Consider the following 20,636-nt stretch of genomic DNA (forward strand, 5'->3'; position numbering starts at 1 on the left):
CTAGAAGCAGCCTACCTGCCCCTCTCCGCTTTCCAACACACGGGTTCTCGGGTGCCGCTACAACTCCATGACTTGTATCTTCCTCTGAACTCACAGATATCTATGAAAATCCAAAGCACCACAAAAATAAGTGAGGTGAGCCTAGCTGGCGACTGTGATATATTAGATGTCTCCTCCCTCAGCATCCAGAATAAATTGAATAATCTACTTCCATGAACTGAAAAATTAGCATGTCAACATTTAAAAACAAAACAGGGAAAATCAGTCCAATCTTACATTTCACCCATCAATGCTTCTCTTATGGCAAAAGGTTAAAATTCTAGCTTAGCACAATCCATGTGGTCCTCCCTTCTCCTGATTAACCCTACTCCTTCACCAGAATGAAGTGTTACAGAGGGGAGCCTGAAGTACCACAGTGTATTCCATCCTTTCTCTCTTTGCCTAGGTTTTCTCTTCTTTCTCTTCCAATGAACTTCAACTCTATTTTAGAATTCTGCACCAATGTCCTTTTGCAAACTCCCCTTGCTGCCTGTCCAGTGCTCTTTTGGGGTTAGCTCCCTCTGCATTGTTGATAACCTCCATTCCCTGCCAGCTCATCACACTGTTGGCAGTACTGAGGAATCAGTCTAGAAACAGGAAACAAGAGTCTAAATTGTGTATGGTACACATCTATCAAAATTAACAACAATTTTATTCAAAACATGAAACCAGGGAAAAGTTAAGCAGAGCTTTGACAAGACCCAATTACCATTTTTAAAGACACTGGACATGGCAACATAAACCATAGGAAGGGCAGCAACAGAAGTCAAGGTCTAACGGGAAACCACTAAAGTCACTGAGGCATAGGTGGTAGCTATGGGAACTCGCCTCATGTTTTGCGGACAGAAAATTAAACATGGGTGACAGAGAGACTGAAGATGGCTACATGTCTGCCTCGTGGAGATGGAATTGACAACAGTACTCTTTACTAAGATTACTGTAGTTCTTAGCTTAGACAACAGCACCATGCGTCGGGTCTTACCTCAGTTGTTAAGCCAGTCGACAGTTCCAATCCTCCTCTACCCTTTGGTGGTGACTCTCCATTGCCTAATGAAACTCAAAGAATTAACATAATTTTAAAAACCGAATGCAAAAATACATCTCACACTAAAAACGAATGGCATGTTATCTGGTAGTCAGAGCCACCTATGCTTGCTCATTTATTTCACTGTTAGCAAAAGAAGTCCACTGTGGGGGAAAAGGGTCATTTGCTCATCTCTGGGGAATGTTTGCATAAAAAGGTAAGCTGCCCAGAAAGGGAGATAAAATATATTATTTGTGCTTACTTCCTAGTATTGTTCTATAGTCAGCTCCACTAAATTTGTCTCTAAAACTATCTAAGCAACATTCTGAATCTTTGAGATTTATAAATACCGACCCAACCAAGAAGGTGATGTATGGTAGACTCACTTTGCTTCCTGACACAGTGAAACTGAACACAGAATTAAAACCTGTCAGGCCGATGCAGAGACAATGAAATCTTCTCAGGGAGCAATTTTATCACATCCTTTGTAGCTGTGGCTTATTTCCCTCACCTGTCTCACACAGAAGCTGATAAAGAAAAGCAAGAGACTTCATTTCTCCAAGGGCCTGCAAGTTTTTCCTGTTAAAAGGCCTCTATTTGCTCTTCCAGGGGACAGATTAATAAAAGAATGTAATGTAACTGATTCACATCAACTATTGGGAGTATTCAATTCATTCTAGGCTAAATGTAATGGGAAAGGTAAATTATTTGTTTCAACCCTTAGAATACGTTTATTCCTAGGTTTTTGATTTAAAAAACATTTATTTATACTTATGTACATTGCTCTGCTTGCATATACATCTCTGCGAGGGTGTCAGATCCTTCTGGAACTGGAGTTAGTGGTGACCTGCCTTTGGGTACTGGGAACTGAACCTGGGTCCTCTAAAAGAGCAATCAGTGCTTTAAAGCTGAGCCAGCTCTCCAGCCCCTTTTATTCTTGAGATTGTATCATTTTCCCCTTCCTCCCTCCAAACTGCCATAGACCCCTCCTTGCTTTTTTGTATTAGATATTTTCTTTATTTACATTTCAAATGTTATCCCCTTTCCTAGTTTCCCCTTTGAAAATTCCCTATCCTCTCCTCCCTCCCCACCTCCTTGCTCTTTTAAATTCATGTCCTCTTTTTCATTAATTGCCGTTATGTGCATCTGTACGTACATACATATACATGTGCGTTCTCTCTCTCACACACACACACACTTCTAAACATATAACCTCTCTCTCTCTCTAATACACACACACACCACACACTTCTAGACATATAACCTGCTCAGTGTGTATAACATTACTTATGTGTATTTTCTGGGCTATTTGGTGCTAGACAACCAACTGGTATGTTCTTCCTTGGAGAAGATACCTTAGGGCATTTGTTTATGCTGCTTAACAAACAGGGCTTAATCTAGTAGCTGCAGCTTTCTGAAGTTAGACTTAGTGTAAGTAAAGTTGGTTCCTCTTTAAATGTTAAGGATACCATAGTTTATAAAGCTAAAATGGAGATAAATCAAAGTCTATGGCTCCTTCAATTTTAACTCAGAAACTGAGTTTGTAGAATATGTTGCTCTCTACCTCATCCTAAACACTTGTCATACTTGAGTCACTGTGAAAGAATTCATAGCTGTCTTTCCCACTTTGATTATCTGCACCTCTAGAGCCTAGCATAGCAGAAACTGTATACAGCACCTGAAACTGGATAGTATAATCACTGCACTATACTTTCGAAAGAGATTCCTGGTTTCCACAAGAATAGTACATTTGAAGGAGCATACCCTCCTTCCAAATATTCTAAACTGGAAATTATTGCATCTTACTTGAATTGCCAACTCAGTTAATAAAAATAGGAGCTGGAAATGTATGTGGCTCAGCTGTAGAGTATGTGACAGGTCCAGGGTTCAATACCCAACCAACCAATTAAAGTACGGACAAACAGATCTTAAGATGGACGAAGCTCAGAAACTTGCCAGTCATGAAAATCAACATGTTTAGATGCTTCCCCTTAGCCTCCTGACTCTTCTATATTGACCCATGAGTAATGGTCTAGTTTTAATGTTTAAGACACAGGATTTGTTATAAAGTCACCTCTGTTAGAATAGACAATTCTAAATGGACTCTCACCTATGCCACACCCATTATCCTCAGGAGGAAAAGTGACATCAAGCTTTCCTTCCCTGTGGAATGACTGCCTTGCACCAGCAACATGTCCCATTTTCTCAGCCGACCCTTCACTAGTCCACGTGCCACTGTGGTCCCTTTTTGTAGGCAAGCCCCCCTCCTGTTCTGAAGCACATGGAGCTACATGGTGGACAGCTGGAAGGACTCCTGTGTGGGAAGAAGGCATTTTTGACTCTTGGCCTGTAATACATTTGGTGGTAGTTCTCAAGTTGTTCTCAGGTTCCTGGTGGTCAGGATACTCCAATGCAGCATCTGTGATGGGCAGCATGTCAGCAGCTTCAGCACCAGGATTTACTGCTGTCAGACAGTGAGTACTGCCAGAGGAGTCCTCAGCAGGCTTCTCTTCTGGTTCTCTCAGACAGTTTGTCTCAGACAGTGAGTTGGCATTCCTCTCTGAGTCCTTTCTCACTGTTCCCCTGGCTGTGCTACTGTCTCCTGCTGCCTCTGCCTCTGCACTTTTGCTCTCCCTCTGAACAGAGCTCAGCAATGTATTCCTTTCTTTTGCATTGAGGTCTTGACCAGGGCAGTCTATGCCATGACTTTCTTCCTCTCCTAAGCACAAAGCAGTGCCTGGCTGGCCTTGTCCCACTGAGGGCTCACAGACTGGCAGCCTGTCATGCCCCCCCCTGGTGCCTACTGCCATTAAAGGACCTACTCCTTTGCCCATCCTGAATGGCCCAGGGCACTTACAATTACGCTCAGCCATGAGGCTGGGCATGGGTAATTCACACTTACTTTGCTTTGTAGCTAAATGTCCACCATTTCCTTCTGGGTTGTGTGTGGCTTGCGGATTCTCTTCATGCCTGCTTAGGCTAGTGCATGTCAACACACACTCTGCTGTGCTGGTGGAAATAATGGCGGCATCACTCAAATCTTCCCCTCTCAGAGTGGTGGCCTGGTCATCATCTGTAGGGATAGTACCAACCATAACAGCTTCGCGTCCTTCAGAGGTGCTTGTGGAAATCATGGCAGTGTCACCTGTTTCCTCTACTGGTATGACTGAGGGACAGACGGACTCCTGAGGGACAGCACTGGACACAGAGCCTTCACAGTCTTCCACTGAACTTGTTGTGATGACTGCATTTCCGTCTGTAACAGATGGTGCATTTCCACTTACACCAGAGACAGAGGCTTCACACTCTTCAGCTATGCTGGTCGAAATGAGAGCACATTCATCCTTCTCTTCTTTGCTGGTGGAGGCAAGAGGGCTTTCAGCTTCAGTGGGAGCACTGGGCATAGGTACCTCAAAGTCCTCGGTGCTTACCAAGGCTGGACCTGTAGTGCTTTCCTCAACTGCTGCAACTGGCTGCTGCCTTTCAGCACATGTGACTGTAACAGCGCTAGAAATAGGAAGTTCAAATTCTTCCCCTATGCTTGTGGAAATCATAGCACACTCATCCTTTTCTTCACTTCTGCTAGCAGTGAGCTGGCTGTTCTCACCTGAAACTGCACTGGGCATAGGAGCCTCGAATCCTTTCCTGTGTACTCTGACGCTGTCCCTAATTTCTTCAGTGCTCAGAGTGCTCAAATGCCCTCCTCTCACATCTATGACTGCACTTATCTGAGGGGTGCAATCATTTGTACTAGTAGAAATCATCAAGCCATTGCCCTGACTTTTACTCCCTGCTAAACTGTCCTTGTTGGAAACATCACAACTTGCTGTAGAAGCCATAAGGCCATCACACTCTTCATTGTCCCTGGGTGACATGTGGCCAACTTCACATTCTGGAACTGCACCAGACACAAGAACATCATCACTGCCCTTCACCAAACCAGGGGAAATAGTTGCATCTTCTACTGTTTCTTTCCTGGTAAGCCGACTATCACTGTGGTGAGAAGTTGCACTAGTCATAGGATCCTCACTACCACGTAGAACTGGTGGCCTGTCACTGTTTCCTGCCAAGGCACTGGTTACGCTGCTTTCCACAATCCCTTTGGCACTGGAGCAGATGTTGGTGTCCTTGATTTCCTTCTCTGCACTACTCATACTATCAACATTACTGTCATTTGTATTCACAGTTGCTGCCCCAGCCTCAGCATTCACATGGTCTATTGTAGGGCCAATCTGAGCACCGCCCTCTCCACTCTCACAAACCATCATTCCTTCACTTTCTTCTATCCCTGTGCAAGCTGAAGCATGTCCAGGTTCATTTCCTCTTCCAGTACTAGTCACAACACCCTCGTCCTCATCATCCTCTTCTTTTGCACCTGTGCTGGTCACAATGCCTTCATCATCACAGGGACCAGCAGCCACTAAAGGTGCATTAGTAATGTCTTTGGCTTCGGTGCTGTCCATGGCACTCTCTGCATTTTCTTCTGTTTCAGAACTTATGGCACAGCCTTCCCTGTTGTCTTCTGAGCCTGTGCAATTTGCTGATGCTTCCCCATCTTCTTCGGTAATGCCTGTGCTGGTGACTGCACTCTCACCTTCTGTACCATCAGTTCCAGAACCATCTCCTTGATTGGCATTTGCCTCTTGGGTTTTATCAGCATTTACTTGGACCACATCTGCACCTGTAACTACACGTTGCTCTTGGGTTCCTACTCTAGTTACCAAGCAAATGAAGTTATCATTTCTTCCTTTGGTTTCAGTACATGTCACAGTGCCTTCTGTTTCTTTTTTAGGACCAACTTGTATTCTATTTTCTTGGGACCCATCAACATCTTCACTGCTCAGAGATCCTGCTCTTATTTCCGTTCCAGCACTCGTAACGGCTCCATCACTTTCAACTTCACCAATAAAAGTAGCTGTCCCCTCAACTGTACATGAAGAACCACCACATTTTTCCTCAGAGCCTGCACTGGTTACTGCATCATCTTTTTCCTCTGTTGTAATACTGTTCACATTGGCTTCAGCTTGAACTGTATGAGCAGCCAAGGGACCTGCTACTCTGTCTTCTGACTCAGCTACAACACATTCTCCACTTTCTCCTTCCTTGGAGCTTGTAAGCAAAATCTCACTTTCAGCAAATCCTTCTGTGACAACACCCTTACCCTCTTCAGCTGCAGCAAAAACAGTGCATTCACTGGCTTCTGCCCCAACCTGGAGGGGATGTTTTTTAGGGCACGCACCCATCATGAAACCTTCGTCCGCCTCAATACTGGTGCAAGGTAAGGCTGTCCCCTTCTCTCCCACTTCTGATGAAGTGGTGGTGGCATCTCCAGTCTTGACTGTGTTTAACATGATGCCTTTGTCCGTCCCTTCAGTACTAGTAGCAATAAAAGCTTTGTCTCGTCTACCAGATCCCGCTGCCCCCCTCTCCATTTTCCCGTGCCTTTGCTGTGGCACAGGAGCAGAATCGCGCCTAGCACTGGTGTCTACTTCACTGTTTTCAGTCTTCCTTTCAACATCAGTTGGTATTTCTTTATTATGCTTACGTCTGATGGTCTCAGCCTCCTTTCTTGTACTCAGGTCTATGACATGCTCGCCTGCAGCACTGTCTTGCTTTATATCAGGATTTACTTTCAGATCACTCTCTCTCTTGGCTGTGCCCATCAGGCTCCTTTGTTTGTTAATGTTCTTATTGTCCCCAGTCACACTCATTGACTTGTCAGCAAGAGGTATGCTTATTTTGCCTTCTTTACTGTACAGCAACGTGGCCTGGTTATCTTCAGAAAGATGCCTTTTGCTACCACCATTTGCTTTTGTTGGCAAATCCACTGTGAAGCCATCATTACCTTCTTTGCTGCCATTTGCTTTATGGACTTCTGACTTCTTAACAGTCAAATTTTGGTTAGGGACATCAGAATGATTTGCAAGGGAGGTACTGGCTCGGCCACCTTCTGACATGGCTTCTCTGTCAATTACAGGAATTGTATTTGAATTGTGAGATTCTTTCTGAGGAACAACAGTCACAGAGCCTGAGGATGACAAGAGGTCTGAGTCTGTAGAGTATTCAAGGGAAGCATTTCTGTGAGTGCCACATTCTTCAGTGGTTTTGGACATGCCTTTCAAATTTTTCTGCCCCTTCTCGTTTTCTGATAGGGCCCTAGAGAGTGCTTTCCGACTCACTTCAGAGTCTACACTTACTTCCTGGGCTCCTCGCTGAGTTGGCTCTCTCTCCCTAGGAGCCGCTTTTGATGGATTACCTTGGCTATGCACTTTCTTAGTCAAGGTGCTTTTATGGTCAGCATGCCTTTCAGAAATGCTCGTTACTGCTAGTCCACGCCCTGATTTACATGTCACAGCTGCTGCTGGTTTTGAATCTACCATGGAAGTTCTTAACTCATCCTTTAAAACTCCAGCAGCGGCTTTATGTTTTGTAACATTTTCAAAGTCAGTGTCTTGCTGAGAACTGTTACTACTGATGTCCTCAGTTTTAGAAAGTTCAGACACATTTTCAACAGCTGCCTCAGAATCAATTTCCATTGGCTCTTGTTCGGGGATTGATGTGGTTTCTGTGCTTTTTTTTGGTCTCTGCAGAGAGGGACTACTGGTAGTGCCGGACATGTTTGCTACTAACTTATCTTCCTTGGCCATTTCTTGTGACGTGCTTCCTCTTCGGTTTTCACATAGCCTTCTACTTAGTTTTTTTTCTGTGACTGGGCCATTCCCTCTTCCCTTTTCATGACTGCTGTCAACTTCTTTACCATTCTTGTCATCTGGCTTATTTTCTTCTTTCTTTTTCATGTCTTTATTACTATGCTTTAAGCTTCTGCTTCTGTGCCCATCTGAGACCTTCCTCTCAAGTTTAGAGGAGGTTGAGTCTTTATCTGTCTTATGCTTCTCTTTCACTGATGCTAACTTAGCTCTGTGCCCAGAGTCCTTCTGTGCACTATGTGCTGAAGGTACAGCACTCTCTAAGGCAGGGTCAACGACAGTTTCTTCAGAAGCTCTGTCTTCAAGTTTGGACTTGCGCTGCCTTTCTGTGTCATTGTCTTCTGTGTTTTTCTCTTTATCAGGCTTTGGAGTTGTCACCTGTCTCGTGACACCTTCCTGTGCTTCTGTTTCAGCAGCCTTGGTTTGTTTGCTTTGACCTTTTGATTTAGATTTTGACACAACCTTATCTTCTAACAAGCTCTTCGTTCGTCGCCTCTCCTTATGAGGAAGCTCTTCTGGTTTGAAGCTGCTATCGGCATTCGTGGAATCTGTCTCACACTTATCTTCAGAACAGCTCTCGCTTCTTTTCTGTAAGGTTACACTGTGATGCTTGGAGCTTAGAGCATCTTTCTGAAGTTTAGAGTCACTTGACCTTCTTGATTTGTGCTCAGCCTTGGTTTTTTCAGACGACAGGTGCTTCTCCTTTTTGTTATCTTTACGTGCATGCTCATCTGTTTTTATAGTGTATTCAGAAACTGGCTTCCCATCTCTACCCAATACTGACAGTTTCCTTTCATTCTTGTGTTTACTTTTACGTTCAGTTTTATCATCTGAAGAAAGTTTCGTTTGTTGACCTTGCTTCCGAACACTTTCCTCTGTTTCACCCTTCTCAGAAGAGTGAAGTTCAGTCTCGTCGCTCATTTTATGCACACTGTCACCTTTGTGTTTGTGTTTTGACGATGGTTTGTCTTCTGATTGAGCTTTCTCTTTCTCAGGCCTCTCCTTGGCAGACTTTGCCTCTTTTTTAGGTAGGCCTTTCCCATGTGTTTCAGGATCATCTTTCTTTTGATACTTTTCATTTTTAAGGGTGCTTTTCTGCTTCTGTGTTTCTTCCACATTAGTTTCTGAGCGTTCTGATTGTTTTTTTCCATCTCTGGTATCTGTTTCTTCCTGAGCTCCTTCCAATATAACAGGAGTGGATGTCCGTCGCTTATATTCTCTTTCTACTTTTGATTCAGTTTTGTTTTCATCTGCTGAATGCAGAGACTCTGACAGCCTCCTGGCAGGTCTACTTGGTTCACCTTTTCCATGAGTGTGCCTGAGGTCCTTGGAAGAGGTCTTTTCTTTTTCACAGTACTGTTGGAAAACAAAGGATACTTAGGAAACACATTTTAGATACAAACTTAACATTTGGGTATAGCTACTATGTGAGCTCTAGAACATCTGAGGCACTTCTGCTCCATGGATGAGGTAGCCCATAGTAAGTATCAGGCACCAAGAAGTATAGTGTAAGTGTCTAGGTGATCACACTCTGCATTTCACATTCTTCCCAGTTATACAGAGCAGTTATTTCATCTAACTGGTTCTTGCCTTTAGGAAGTCTTCAATACTATAAATGACTATAGCTCACTAATACCTGAGTCCTTAGTAAATGTAAGCTAATTAGGGTACAGTGTTCTTTTCAGTTTAAAAATATACATGCTGGGAGATAAGTAAAGACTAATTTTATTTTAAAATTTAGAAACACAAATCACTTACAGAAGTCATATGGATTTAGACTATTTGTGTAATATTCTATTTATAAAATTCCAAATGTATACAGTAACTGAGTAACACTGTAAACATATACATGTGACATAAGCATATACATACATGTATATTCATATGTTCTGGGAAGATGCAAAGTACCTGAACTTTCCTCTCCACCCTAGTTTTGGCATTTAGTACATTAACATGTGCAAGACTTCCTGAGATAATTTCAAAAAAAAAAAAAAAAAAAACCTATCACAAAGGAAAGTTAAATATTTAAATAACATATTAGGACTATGTCTAAATATGACTCTAGTTTCTGAATAAAGAAATTTACTGGCTATTAACAATTACTAAGCTATTAGTGTCTCTATCTCAGAACATAGGATTATGAATATATACATACAAATAAAGACTTAAATTCAGCTAAAGCTAAATCTGACCCAAGAAAATAACCCAATACAGGGAGAAATTCATTCACTGCATGGATTTTTCACAATTTAAAATGTGCACATTTTGGATACAACTTTAAGTGTCAAATACAAGCTAGTGCTTACGTAATTGAGAATGTATTCATTCAGTAATCAATTGTTACATAATTATGCACATTAAGAAGTAACACAAAGTGAGCAAAGTCTCAAAAAAAAATCTTTTTTTTTTTTGTTAGAATACTTCCCTTCCAAAAAAATCTATACATGTGGAAACCAAAGAGATAAAATAGGGGACCTACTCTGGGCAATTTTAGCTTTCTCTTTCTTCTTCTTACTGACAATTGTGTTATTGCTGTATATAAGAAACAGGGTGAAGAGGGTAAGGGAAGAGAATGTACTCTCTACACAAAACTAAATCATATGCATCAACCCATTACAACAGGGAATTCAGGCCGAATAGGAAGAGGCTAAAAATGCTGAGCGGAATGGTTTTTAAGACATAATACTGTAAAGATCATATTATGCTGTTTTGCTACAAAAGAATACTGAACGACCCACAACTAACAAAAGGGCTCTGACAAGGGTTTCCCTAAGACAAGTGTTGCAGACAGCCCTGGGGCTAATTATATTTAATGTTAATTCCCTTCTCCAAACAAGGAATAAGTCAGCACGCAGGTGATTTCCTATAAACCTTCTTCCCTCCTTAATGTATAAAATAAAGGCTCAAGCTGGTGATTGGGCAGAGAAAGAGGGGAAGGTGGAGCTGAAGATTTTGGGAGAAAAAGGAGAGAGGACAACAAAGGAGGAGGAGGAGGAGGAAGAGGAAGGGGAGGAGGAAGAGGAGGAGAAGGAAAGTGCAATTTCTAAGGGGTCTCTTATATGGGGAAGATGGTAGTGTAGCAGTAGATCTGCCCAGTCCAGGCGCACAGCATGTATTCATATTAATCGTGTTGTGTTTTCATTGCCCAGGCTTATGTGGATGGGAGATTTACCTCAACAACATACCTCAGTTGTTTTGAGGGCATCTTTGGACTCTTCCTCAGCCAGAGGTTTCTTTTTGGAATTTTCATCAACATTCCTGAGAGGGGAGCAAATCAAATATGAACTTCTGATCTGAATCTAAGAATCTCACAAAGAGAGTTGAAACTCTTTCTTTACTATTCACTTCATTTGTGAAGGCTGGTTACACTTTAATGTAACCTTATGTTTAGTCACTAGAGAGCACAGTTCAAGTGTGGCATGAACATTCCTGGAACTAAAGGAAAACATGCTACAAAGACAGTTCCTAATGTGTTGCCCTGCAAATACTGTGCTCACTATGCAGACGTTTGAATGTCTCACCATCTTTTGAAAACGCAGGAAGGCCTTTTTGACTCAGAGCTATATGAACAGTGTACAACAAACCTGAGAACGGATCCCTCTCTCGAAGTTGTGTAATTCACTTATCTTTAAGTTTATGACTAATGTACAGAATTGTAATGATGGGCTGGAGAGAGGCTCAACCACTAAAAGCATCTGGTGCTCTTCTAGAAGACCTGGGTTCAGGTCCCAACCCTCACATGACAGCTCACAACTGTTGCTAACTCCAGTTCAAGGGTATCCAACCCTATCTCCTGGCTTCCGCAGGCTCCTGCACATGTGATACACAGAAATGCATGTAGACAAATACACATACACACAAAATAAAAATAAGCAAGTTTAAGGAAATAATTGTAATTTAATGGAACAGTAAAACTGTAGACTACGGTTCACATTAAAACATAGCTACTTTCAAGAGTGTCTTTGCCTTTGTAATTCTTCAATAAATAATGGAAGCAATGAAAATACAATGCTAGAGAAAAACAAAACAAAAACCCAAAACCCCAGCTTTCTGTGAAGAGGAAATCATGGGGTGATGTCGAAAATAGGTTCTGAGAAGCCTGGTGAGCAGATGCAACCTCTATTACTAAGTGGTCCCCACAGGCCCAGACAAAATACTTCTACAAGTACTTCCAGGAGCCCAGAAACTGAACTCTGAACAAGGGAAAATGTTATTGTATGTATACTTTCTGGGATACAATCTAAAGCTTCTGTCAGATTTTCACAAAATTATTAAAAATGTACTTTAAAATGCTATAGCTATCAATACAATGAAAGATGATAAAAAGAACAAATTCCAGGCAAGGCCTTCATAAACACATAGTAACATCTAAGTCAATGTGAGGCTCTCTCTGACTAATTTCTTTTCTTTTTTTTTCTGACAGGTTGTTGTTTTCTTTATTTCTGTCCTGTTGCAGTACAAATCATCCCACAGATGCATCAGTTCCTCCTTTTCTATTAAGAATGTCAAGGTTAGCAGGATGGTCCATTAGGTAAATCTGCTTCCTGCCAAGATAGGTGACCTGAGTTCTATCCCTGGACACGCAGAGGATAATGCTTCCCCTAGAAGCCTAGGTTGCCAAGTAAAGACCGAGTGCTAGGTGTGAGATACTTCTCTTCAAGTTATTGGTTGAGAAGGGGTCTCAGAGATTCCCAAAATAATACTACCTATTACCAGTGATCTCGGTTGCAACCATAACTTGATAGTAAAATCCTATTGCTGAAAACACCACAGACCTTGGTCACAGGGCATGGAGAAATCAAGCTGGTACTATTTTGAAAGATACTTCCCTGCTGGGTAAATTTCAAAGTGCCAGAAGGTATTAAACAGGTCCCTGGGGATGGAGGGAGTCATCAACAGTCCTACAGAGCGTGGATCCAAGAGTTCCAATAACCATCAGCATGGCAAGATATGCTCATAGGTGCAATAGTGCATGAGTATTAAGAATATAATTTATCATGTTCTGGTTGGAATTAAGGCCTGATCCACAAGAAGAAACACAAGCCTGGTACCGTAAATTTGACTAATATACATATTAGCCATACTACTATTAAATACTAATGACGTTTAAAATGCATGATTAGAGACCTCATGAAACCTAGGTGAACATACTACCTTTATTTTGCTGAACAGATATTAAATCAAACTGCCCTATAAATTCCTCTCTCTAAAAAGCCAAGTATGATGGCACACAATAATTCCAGCACTGGAGAGGCTGAGGCAGAAGGATCAGAGTGAGCTCATAGTTCTCAGACCTCAACAGAGATGTCTGTGCAAAAGATGATGGTTAACACAGAAATTCACAGCCCATCAAACTGCAAAGATTAAGTGAAAAGGACCCTTTTAAAAAAAATAAATAAATAAATAAAAAGTGTGTGTGGGGGGGGTGGGGGGAGATAGAGTCTCTGTCTATAGCCCTGGCTGTGCCAGAGTTCTCTGTGTAGATCATGATGGCCTCAGATTCACAGAGGCCCCATGCCTCTGCCCCCCCCCCCCCCGCCCCCCGCCGCCCCCGCCCACCATGTCCAGTTACTTTTTCAGACAGCCTATGCCCACTTTCAAAGCTGTTCTTCTGAAAATGTACCACTAATATGACAATTAGAACATAGTAGGTAAAAATGCACCTTGAATCTTTTCTTCTTCTTTTGCTTAAGGCTACTTTCTTCTCTAAAACTTTCCGTTCTTTAAGGACTTCTTTAATTCTCGGGGCTTTGGGCTCCAAAGTCTTGGTTGATGAGTCTTCGAGGTCCACACTACTTTTGCCTAGAAAGTAAATAAAGAAGCTTTAGTTCAGAAGACAGTTCTGTAACAGTGCTATATTTACTTTTCATTACAGTTTTATAGGCAGTATAAAACACAACATAGCTTCGAATGAGTCTCAGTTTCTGCTAGGAAAAACAGACATCAATTTTGTTGTATTTACTGTGCCAGATGCATGCCAGCATGAGGGCTGTAGCACAGTCAGGGCAGAGCTAAGTTTGTGGTCTTGATTTCAATCCCCTGCATCAGAGAAAATAACAAGAGTAAAGGGAAAAGGCAAAGATGATGTGAGGTATAGGCTAGCTCCAGAAATGCTCAGCTACTTCTATCTGAAATCTATTCCACCAGTACAGCAGAATAAATTCATCCATACTTTGGAACTTTTTTATGTACATATGCCACAAGCAATGTGAGACTAACTAGAAAATGATGGTGTGGATAAGATACTCTCAAATAAAAATAATGTCTGCTATACCTTGGCTCTTCACTTTAGAAGATTTTGTCTTTTCTGCTTTCTGCTTTCGTTTTTCTTCAAGTTTCTCTCTATTGATTCGTCTTCTTAAAAGTCTCTCTTCTTTTTCTTTAGCCTAAAACCATAAAATTACCTGTAGATTATCAGGTAGAAGCCAAGACACTCTGAAAGAACGTATGTGAGAAAATAGCCGAGAGTACCTCTCCGAGGTATTGATCTGGCTCAGCACACTTGAGTGAGACCTTGGGTTGTAAACCTCTTGTACTCAAAGTTGTCCCTACAGACTAAGTTTAAGTTTGTTCTTCTGATGTTTTTACACATTAACAGAATATGCAGAAGCGCACATATATCAGTTTACAAAGATGGCTCAGTGGCTAAGAGCATGTGCTGTTCTCACAGATGTCCCAGGCTGTTCCCAGCAACGATATAGCTAACAACCATCATTCACTCCACTTCCAGGGGAGTCTAACACCTTCTAACCTCTGCAGGCAGGCACTAGGCATACACATACACACAAGCACAACATACATACAAATCTAAAAAAAAAAAAAAGGAACAGACATTAACTGTTTGTGCCTAGGTACAGATAAGACTACTCTGTTTTGGAAGCTACCAGATGATAGAGGCACAGATAGGAAAATTTTCATTATTACTTTAGAATGCTATTGGTGTGAAGGAAAAAAGCATGATCTGAGAAAACATGATGGAACAAAGTAGTTACAACTAAAACAGGGAGGAAAGGTTATAGACACATAAATACCAAGCATAGTGGGTACGTCTTCAGAACTTCAAGTGGCAGGTAAATTCTACAGCTAATCTGACTTGGTGGCTATACTCCTGGGCCTAAACCGTGGCCTTGGAACTTTCTGCTGGCAGAATCTCAATTAGAGAGAATTCACAATCATTTTGTTATTCTAACCACCCCTTTCTGGTCAGGGCTCAAAGCCAAACTTTCAAAAATCCAATTAAAAAACCCAACAGGTGCATAACTCCTATCCAATATCCTCTCTAAGAGATAAGCCTGGAAGGAAAACTAACTAGCAATCACATTTTATAGTGTTGTCTTCAATAGTTATTTCTATAAACTCCCTAATTGTGACATAAGAAACTTTTTATATTTTTATGTTCCTTATATTGTAAGCCATTTTAAAACTAATGAATTTTATTTAAAAAGCACTCAATAATTGAATGGTACTTGACAATTGGAAGCATTTTCAAACCTAGAAAATTGGTGGACTACATTTCCCTCAATTTCCTTATACTCCTTACATACTGTATCTCTGCATGAAATGAGTCACAGGGATACAAGCACTTTCACAATATGAAGCAGACAGTTACATTTTTTCACTTTCGTTAGTAACAATGATACCCCTTTGTGTCTATTCTATGCAGTTCCATGGCAAGCTCCCTGAGGGCAAGACCATGTCTGCTGTGTGCATAACAATACCTTGCACAGACTGCCATTCAAATTTTGTCAATCTGTTGTAGTTGGCTAAATCACAGTTGTGGCTTGTGACCTCTTTGAGGGTTGACCAATACTTTCACAGAGGTTGCATATCAGATATCCTGCATATCAGCTATTATAATTCATAACAGTAGCAAAATTACAGCTATGAAGTAGCAAGAAGATAATTTTATGGTGAGGGGGTCACTACAGCAGTGTTTAAAGGGTTGCAGCATTAGGAAGTTTAGAAGCACTCTAAATCTGCAAGTGATCAACTGGACTTACAATGGATTGCCGCCGTTGCTCCACTGTGAGTTCGTCATCAGAATCACTGTAGTACTTTGAGTAAAGATACGGTTTGTGAACATAAGCATGCCGTACACCTCTGGCTTTTCCATCACTAGAATCACCAGGTTGAGCTTTTGTTTTATTCTGCTTGTTTTTCTCTTCATCTGGAAAGAAGCCAATATAAAAAGTACTTTTGTCAACAAGCAAAAACATGTCATATATGCAGCAAAAGATACTAATATACTTCAAATGTATTTAAAGGTCCAAAGGGGTTGTCTGTATGAGAAAAGAAATTGACATTTAAAAACTACAGTTCACCTCACACATAGAGGCAGACCAAGTTAGACATTTGTGTTATTAAAAGACAAAAGAAGCATAGAGGAGAGTTGCACAGAGCAGGGCAGAAGCAGGACAGGCTCAGAACTAAAGAGGCAGAGGCTCGACTCTGCCCCTAGAGCAGGGTGGATTTGTAGGCTCTACATGGAAGCCAAGTACACATTGGCTGTACTACCGCTAGGCCTTTACCTGCTTATGATCTGATGGGACGCATCCACTGCGTAGATGATGCATCCACTGATGGTAGATGGTTTCTAAGCTTAAGTCTCCTTTTACCGTTTACCGTCTGGCTTATTAATTCAGGAGCCCACTTAGTTGAAGCTACTGGAACCATCTTAACTTACTGTTCCTCCCATCAGTTATTTTAAACAATGTATTTTGACAAATAATTCTTGGACTTGATATGAATGTTTTTCTCACTGTTAAGTTGAAGAAATTCACTTGAAACTATACTTTAAAGCACACTTGAAATCTTCCTTATGGTTTTAGTTTTTTGAGAGTCTCACTATTTTTCTCTGGCTGTCCTGGAACTCACAATGTGGACTGGTCTCCAATTTACAGATATCCACTTGCTTCTGCCTCCCATTGTGTTGGGATTAAAAGTGTACACCACCACACCCAGCTCACACCTGAGATCTTAATGCCTAGTTATGTGTTTAGGAATCAATCACACACACCTTACACTAACACCTCTACATTAGGAAGGCAATCTTTCCACTTGACACAGTAGAAAGGCAGGGAAAAAGGAATGTTTTCATTTATTACTTATTGTTCTTAGTGAACTTCTTATATTTAGAGCATGTACGCAGAAAATCTAACCCCAACAAAGAAAGCACCCTAGCACACCCCAAGCATAGAAAAAGCACAGGAATCACAGGATAGGGACTAGTCTTCCCACATGGGCTGGGCAGTAAGGACCACCATCATAGCTAGTGTACACTGCTGCTCCTATTCTGAATAACTTTGCTTCTCCTGGACATACCCATACAATTTAAAGATATGAAAGGCTAAGAAAAGTATCTGTGGAGTTAAAAGTGTCTACTTTCCCCGCTGAGTTTCTTCCTAGACATCCTATCCAAAGCTAGCAGAAAATGTAAAAGATGTCGCCCACTGGCAAGAATATATCAGAGCAAAGAGCAGCATGTACTGACTACATGCAGACTCAGCTTTGAATTCTGCCCTGGTGCTCAGTGGCTATGTGACTTTGGACTGGATATACCTCAAGACTTTGTTCCCTTTGTTGTGCCTCCTTTCCAGAGCTGCAGAAGTTAAGAACCAGAAAGACATTAGCACAGACTCTGGAACCCAGTAAGCACTTAGGAAGGGTCAGCTGACAAGCAAACTGTATAACAATGATTTAAGCTTTGCACAGAGAGGTCTGGCATTTGCCCTAAGCTTCTGAGAGGTCATCTCTGGGCTCTCATGATGCTGTACTTGACTGATGTGTTTCTGCTTTCCTGGTTCTTTTATGGTCAAATCAAAATCTACTATTGTTAAGATGGAGGAATGGGATTCGGTCCTGCAGCAAGACCTCTTAGGGCTACAGGCACAAGGGCAGGTGGGTCATTATGACTATATCCTTTAGCCCAAAATAAGAATTTCAGACCAAAGTTCTAGTGAACTTCTCTAGGTTCTCACAGTCTATCCTGATTATAGAAATGGATGTCAAGTTGCCTACCGTTCCAGAGAGGACATACAGAGGGCTCATGTTTGGAAAGTTTCTAAACTTGACCCTGAGCACACTATCCTTTCTCTGATTTGACTGTGTTCCTTAGCTTGATCAACTATATTGAGTAGACCAGTATTTGTAGTTATTTGAGGCAGAGCACTACACTAGCAGGATAGCCTAGAACTCCCAATATAGAACCAGTTTTAACAGTTATTCTTTTGCCTTAGCCTTCTAATTGCTGTGATTCTAAGCACAAGCCAACATATCTGACTAGTATAATATACCTGCTTTTGGTGCACTCTGTTATGCCTTTTAGGAAATCAGTTTTTCCAAGGGGGCTCTTTATGACCCTCAAATTTGTAACTGGTAGTAGAAGTGAGGACAGCCTTACAGCTTGTATTCACCAAGCATCATTCACACACAAACAAAAGCAGCTCTGTGTACACCATCTCCTCTCAACTTTGCAATAACATCAAATGATGGGGTTGATCATGGAAAAGTAGGCTTGTTGAGGGCTGGTAACATGTACAAGGATAATTAGACAGACAACCCTGCAGCTCAATCAGAAGCCAATCTTACAATCACAAGGTAGCAGACTCTAGCTATACCATAGCCAGGAAGTAGCCATTAGAACAGAACGCAAATAACGCTTAACAGCACTGTCACAGAGCCATTGAGACAAATGTATCACCCTTACCCTCTGATGTAATCTCTCCTTCTTCCATGCTCTCAGACACGACAACTTCCTCCTCTGTGTCTTCTTCAAAGGATGAAAGGTCACTGGTGTGGACAGAGCTGACTGTGATATCAGTGAGACCATCCACATCAGAATCTAACAAAGAACAATCTTTAAGGAAAAAAAATGAAGCAAAATAAACAACCGATCACTAGAAGGTATTTAAAGCCTAAGCCGTCAATATTAAAAATTTCCTGCTTTAAACAGGAAATTTAACTATCAGAAAAGCAGCTATATAAATAAAATACAAAGGTAAAATAGTCACTTGAACTATAAAAACTATTGATTTATAATGAAAGGCTATATACAAATGTAGATTTTAAGTAACCGATTATTATTATTACTACCTAGTATTTTGAAGATTAGCATATATAATTTAAGTTGCTTGGAACAGTGTGAAAAAAATAATACAAATTATGAAGTTTATAGCTTTTCTGTAAATTTTCTTTTGTCAACAGACACATCAGTATAGTTAAGAAGGCCAAACGAGGCAGAATGATTGGGCTCAGGCTAGCCTGAACTCTATACTAGGCATGCATGTCCAGCCCTGAGATTACTGCTCGGTGCCACCGTGCACAGCTTAGTACTTTTATTGCTTTACAAGTTTTCAAGTTTTGACATGAAAACACCAAAATAAATCATTACAATCAAAAGCCAAATGTGAAACTGTCCTCTTCCTGTAAGGAACAATCCCTCTTGAAGCCATGCGGCCTTGTACATGTACCTTCTTTTGTCCCCTCAGCAGCCCTGGCTCTGCTGTTGCTCTTTTCAGAAGGAAGCTTTGTGCTTTCCACTTCTTTGTCCTTTGCTTGTCTCTCATCTTTCACTTTCTGTGTATCTTCATTCCTTTTAGAGTGATCAATTTTTTTTTCAGTCTTTTCCTTTTTTTCTTTCTTTCTCTCTCCTTTCTCATAACCATCGGGTTTCTTTTCTCCTTTTTCCGTTGATTTAATTTTTGGGTCACTGTTTTCCTGCTGAGCATCCTTACTTAGTAACAGTAAGCTATTATTCTCTTTCATATGATTTTTAGTTTCTTCCACTGGACAAGGGAGATCACTAGGTTCTTCTGACTTGGGAGCAGCTTCTAGCCCATCTCCTCCAGAATCAGAGGTAGCCTTTTCTCTCTCAATCGCATCTTCTGAGCCTCTCTCCTTGTCTGTGCTAACGTCAGTGCTTGGCTGAGATGAGAGTTTTCTGGATATTCTCTCACTGACCTTGGCATTTGATATTTCTGTTGAAGCTCTGGCAGCGTTAGCTTCTTGGTTAAGAGAAGTTATGGTTTCCAAGATTGACATGGCATCACTGGCTACATTAGCACTGGGCCCAGGAGCAGGAGCACCTTCAAGGAGAAGATAAGAATAAATTGGTCACAGTCAGCTATTGGATGGATCACAGGGACCCCAATGGAGGAGCTAGAGAAAGTACCCAAGGAGCTAAAGGGGTCTGCAACCCTATAGGTGGGACAACAATATGAACCAACTAGTACCCCCAGAGCTTGTCTCTCTAGCTGCATATGTATCAGAAGATGGCCTAGTCGGCCATCATTGGGAAGAGAGGCCCTTTGGCATTGCAAACTTTATATGCCCCAGTACAGGGGAACTCCAGGGCCAAGAAGTGGGAGTGGGTGGGTAGGGGAGTGGGGGGAGGAGGGTATGGGGAACTTTTGGGATAGCATTGGAAATGTAAATGAAGAAAATCCCTAACAAATAAATTTAAAAAGAATAAATTGGAAGAAGATTGAAATAAATGTATGAAAAAGTAGATCCGTCTACTTCACTGACAGTACACACTACTGTTATAAGCTGAGCAGAAATGCATTTTCCTGTAGGCTTTTCGGGTACAAAACTAGTACACATACTCAAACATTTCTATCTCATAAGTACATAGTGTCTTATAGGAAAGATGCTAACACATGTGAGATCATTCCAGTTGTGAGAATAATGTCTTTACTATTTCAGTTACATTCTCTCTTATAGCGAGTGCACACACACACACACACACTCACCACTATTATAATGTTTTTTGAAATTAACTTCAAAATAGAAATGTCATGCCAGCTAGGGAACTTGAGCAATATTGAAAGCACATATAATTTCACTAAAGTAGCCAAAGGGAGCAATGT

General features: G+C 41.3%; 1 protein-coding gene across 7 annotated transcripts in view; it reads right to left on the reverse strand.

The window, feature by feature from the left end:
* The window catches only part of Bod1l1 (biorientation of chromosomes in cell division 1 like 1), a 55,149-nt gene that overhangs the window by 23,719 nt on the left and 10,794 nt on the right, over positions 1 to 20,636 (reverse strand). For 2 of the 7 annotated variants that reach the window (XM_021162324.1, XM_021162322.2), the window contains exons 4-12: positions 19,239 to 19,853; positions 18,476 to 18,625; positions 15,771 to 15,937; positions 14,045 to 14,156; positions 13,434 to 13,572; positions 10,956 to 11,028; positions 3,174 to 9,126; positions 1,022 to 1,086; positions 16 to 100 (exon numbers count right to left, since the gene is read on the reverse strand). In XM_021162324.1, the coding sequence (XP_021017983.1) occupies positions 16 to 100; positions 1,022 to 1,086; positions 3,174 to 9,126; positions 10,956 to 11,028; positions 13,434 to 13,572; positions 14,045 to 14,156; positions 15,771 to 15,937; positions 18,476 to 18,625; positions 19,239 to 19,853 (7,359 nt within the window). Of the gene's footprint in view, positions 1 to 15; positions 101 to 1,021; positions 1,096 to 3,173; positions 9,127 to 10,955; positions 11,029 to 13,433; positions 13,573 to 14,044; positions 14,157 to 15,770; positions 15,938 to 18,475; positions 18,626 to 19,238; positions 19,854 to 20,636 lie in introns of all 7 variants that reach the window. The other 5 variants (XM_021162323.1, XM_021162321.2, XM_029477218.1 and 2 more) reach the window with 4 other exon arrangements.

This window comes from Mus caroli, chromosome 5, assembly GCF_900094665.2.
Source record: "Mus caroli chromosome 5, CAROLI_EIJ_v1.1, whole genome shotgun sequence".
NCBI lineage: Eukaryota > Metazoa > Chordata > Mammalia > Rodentia > Muridae > Mus > Mus caroli.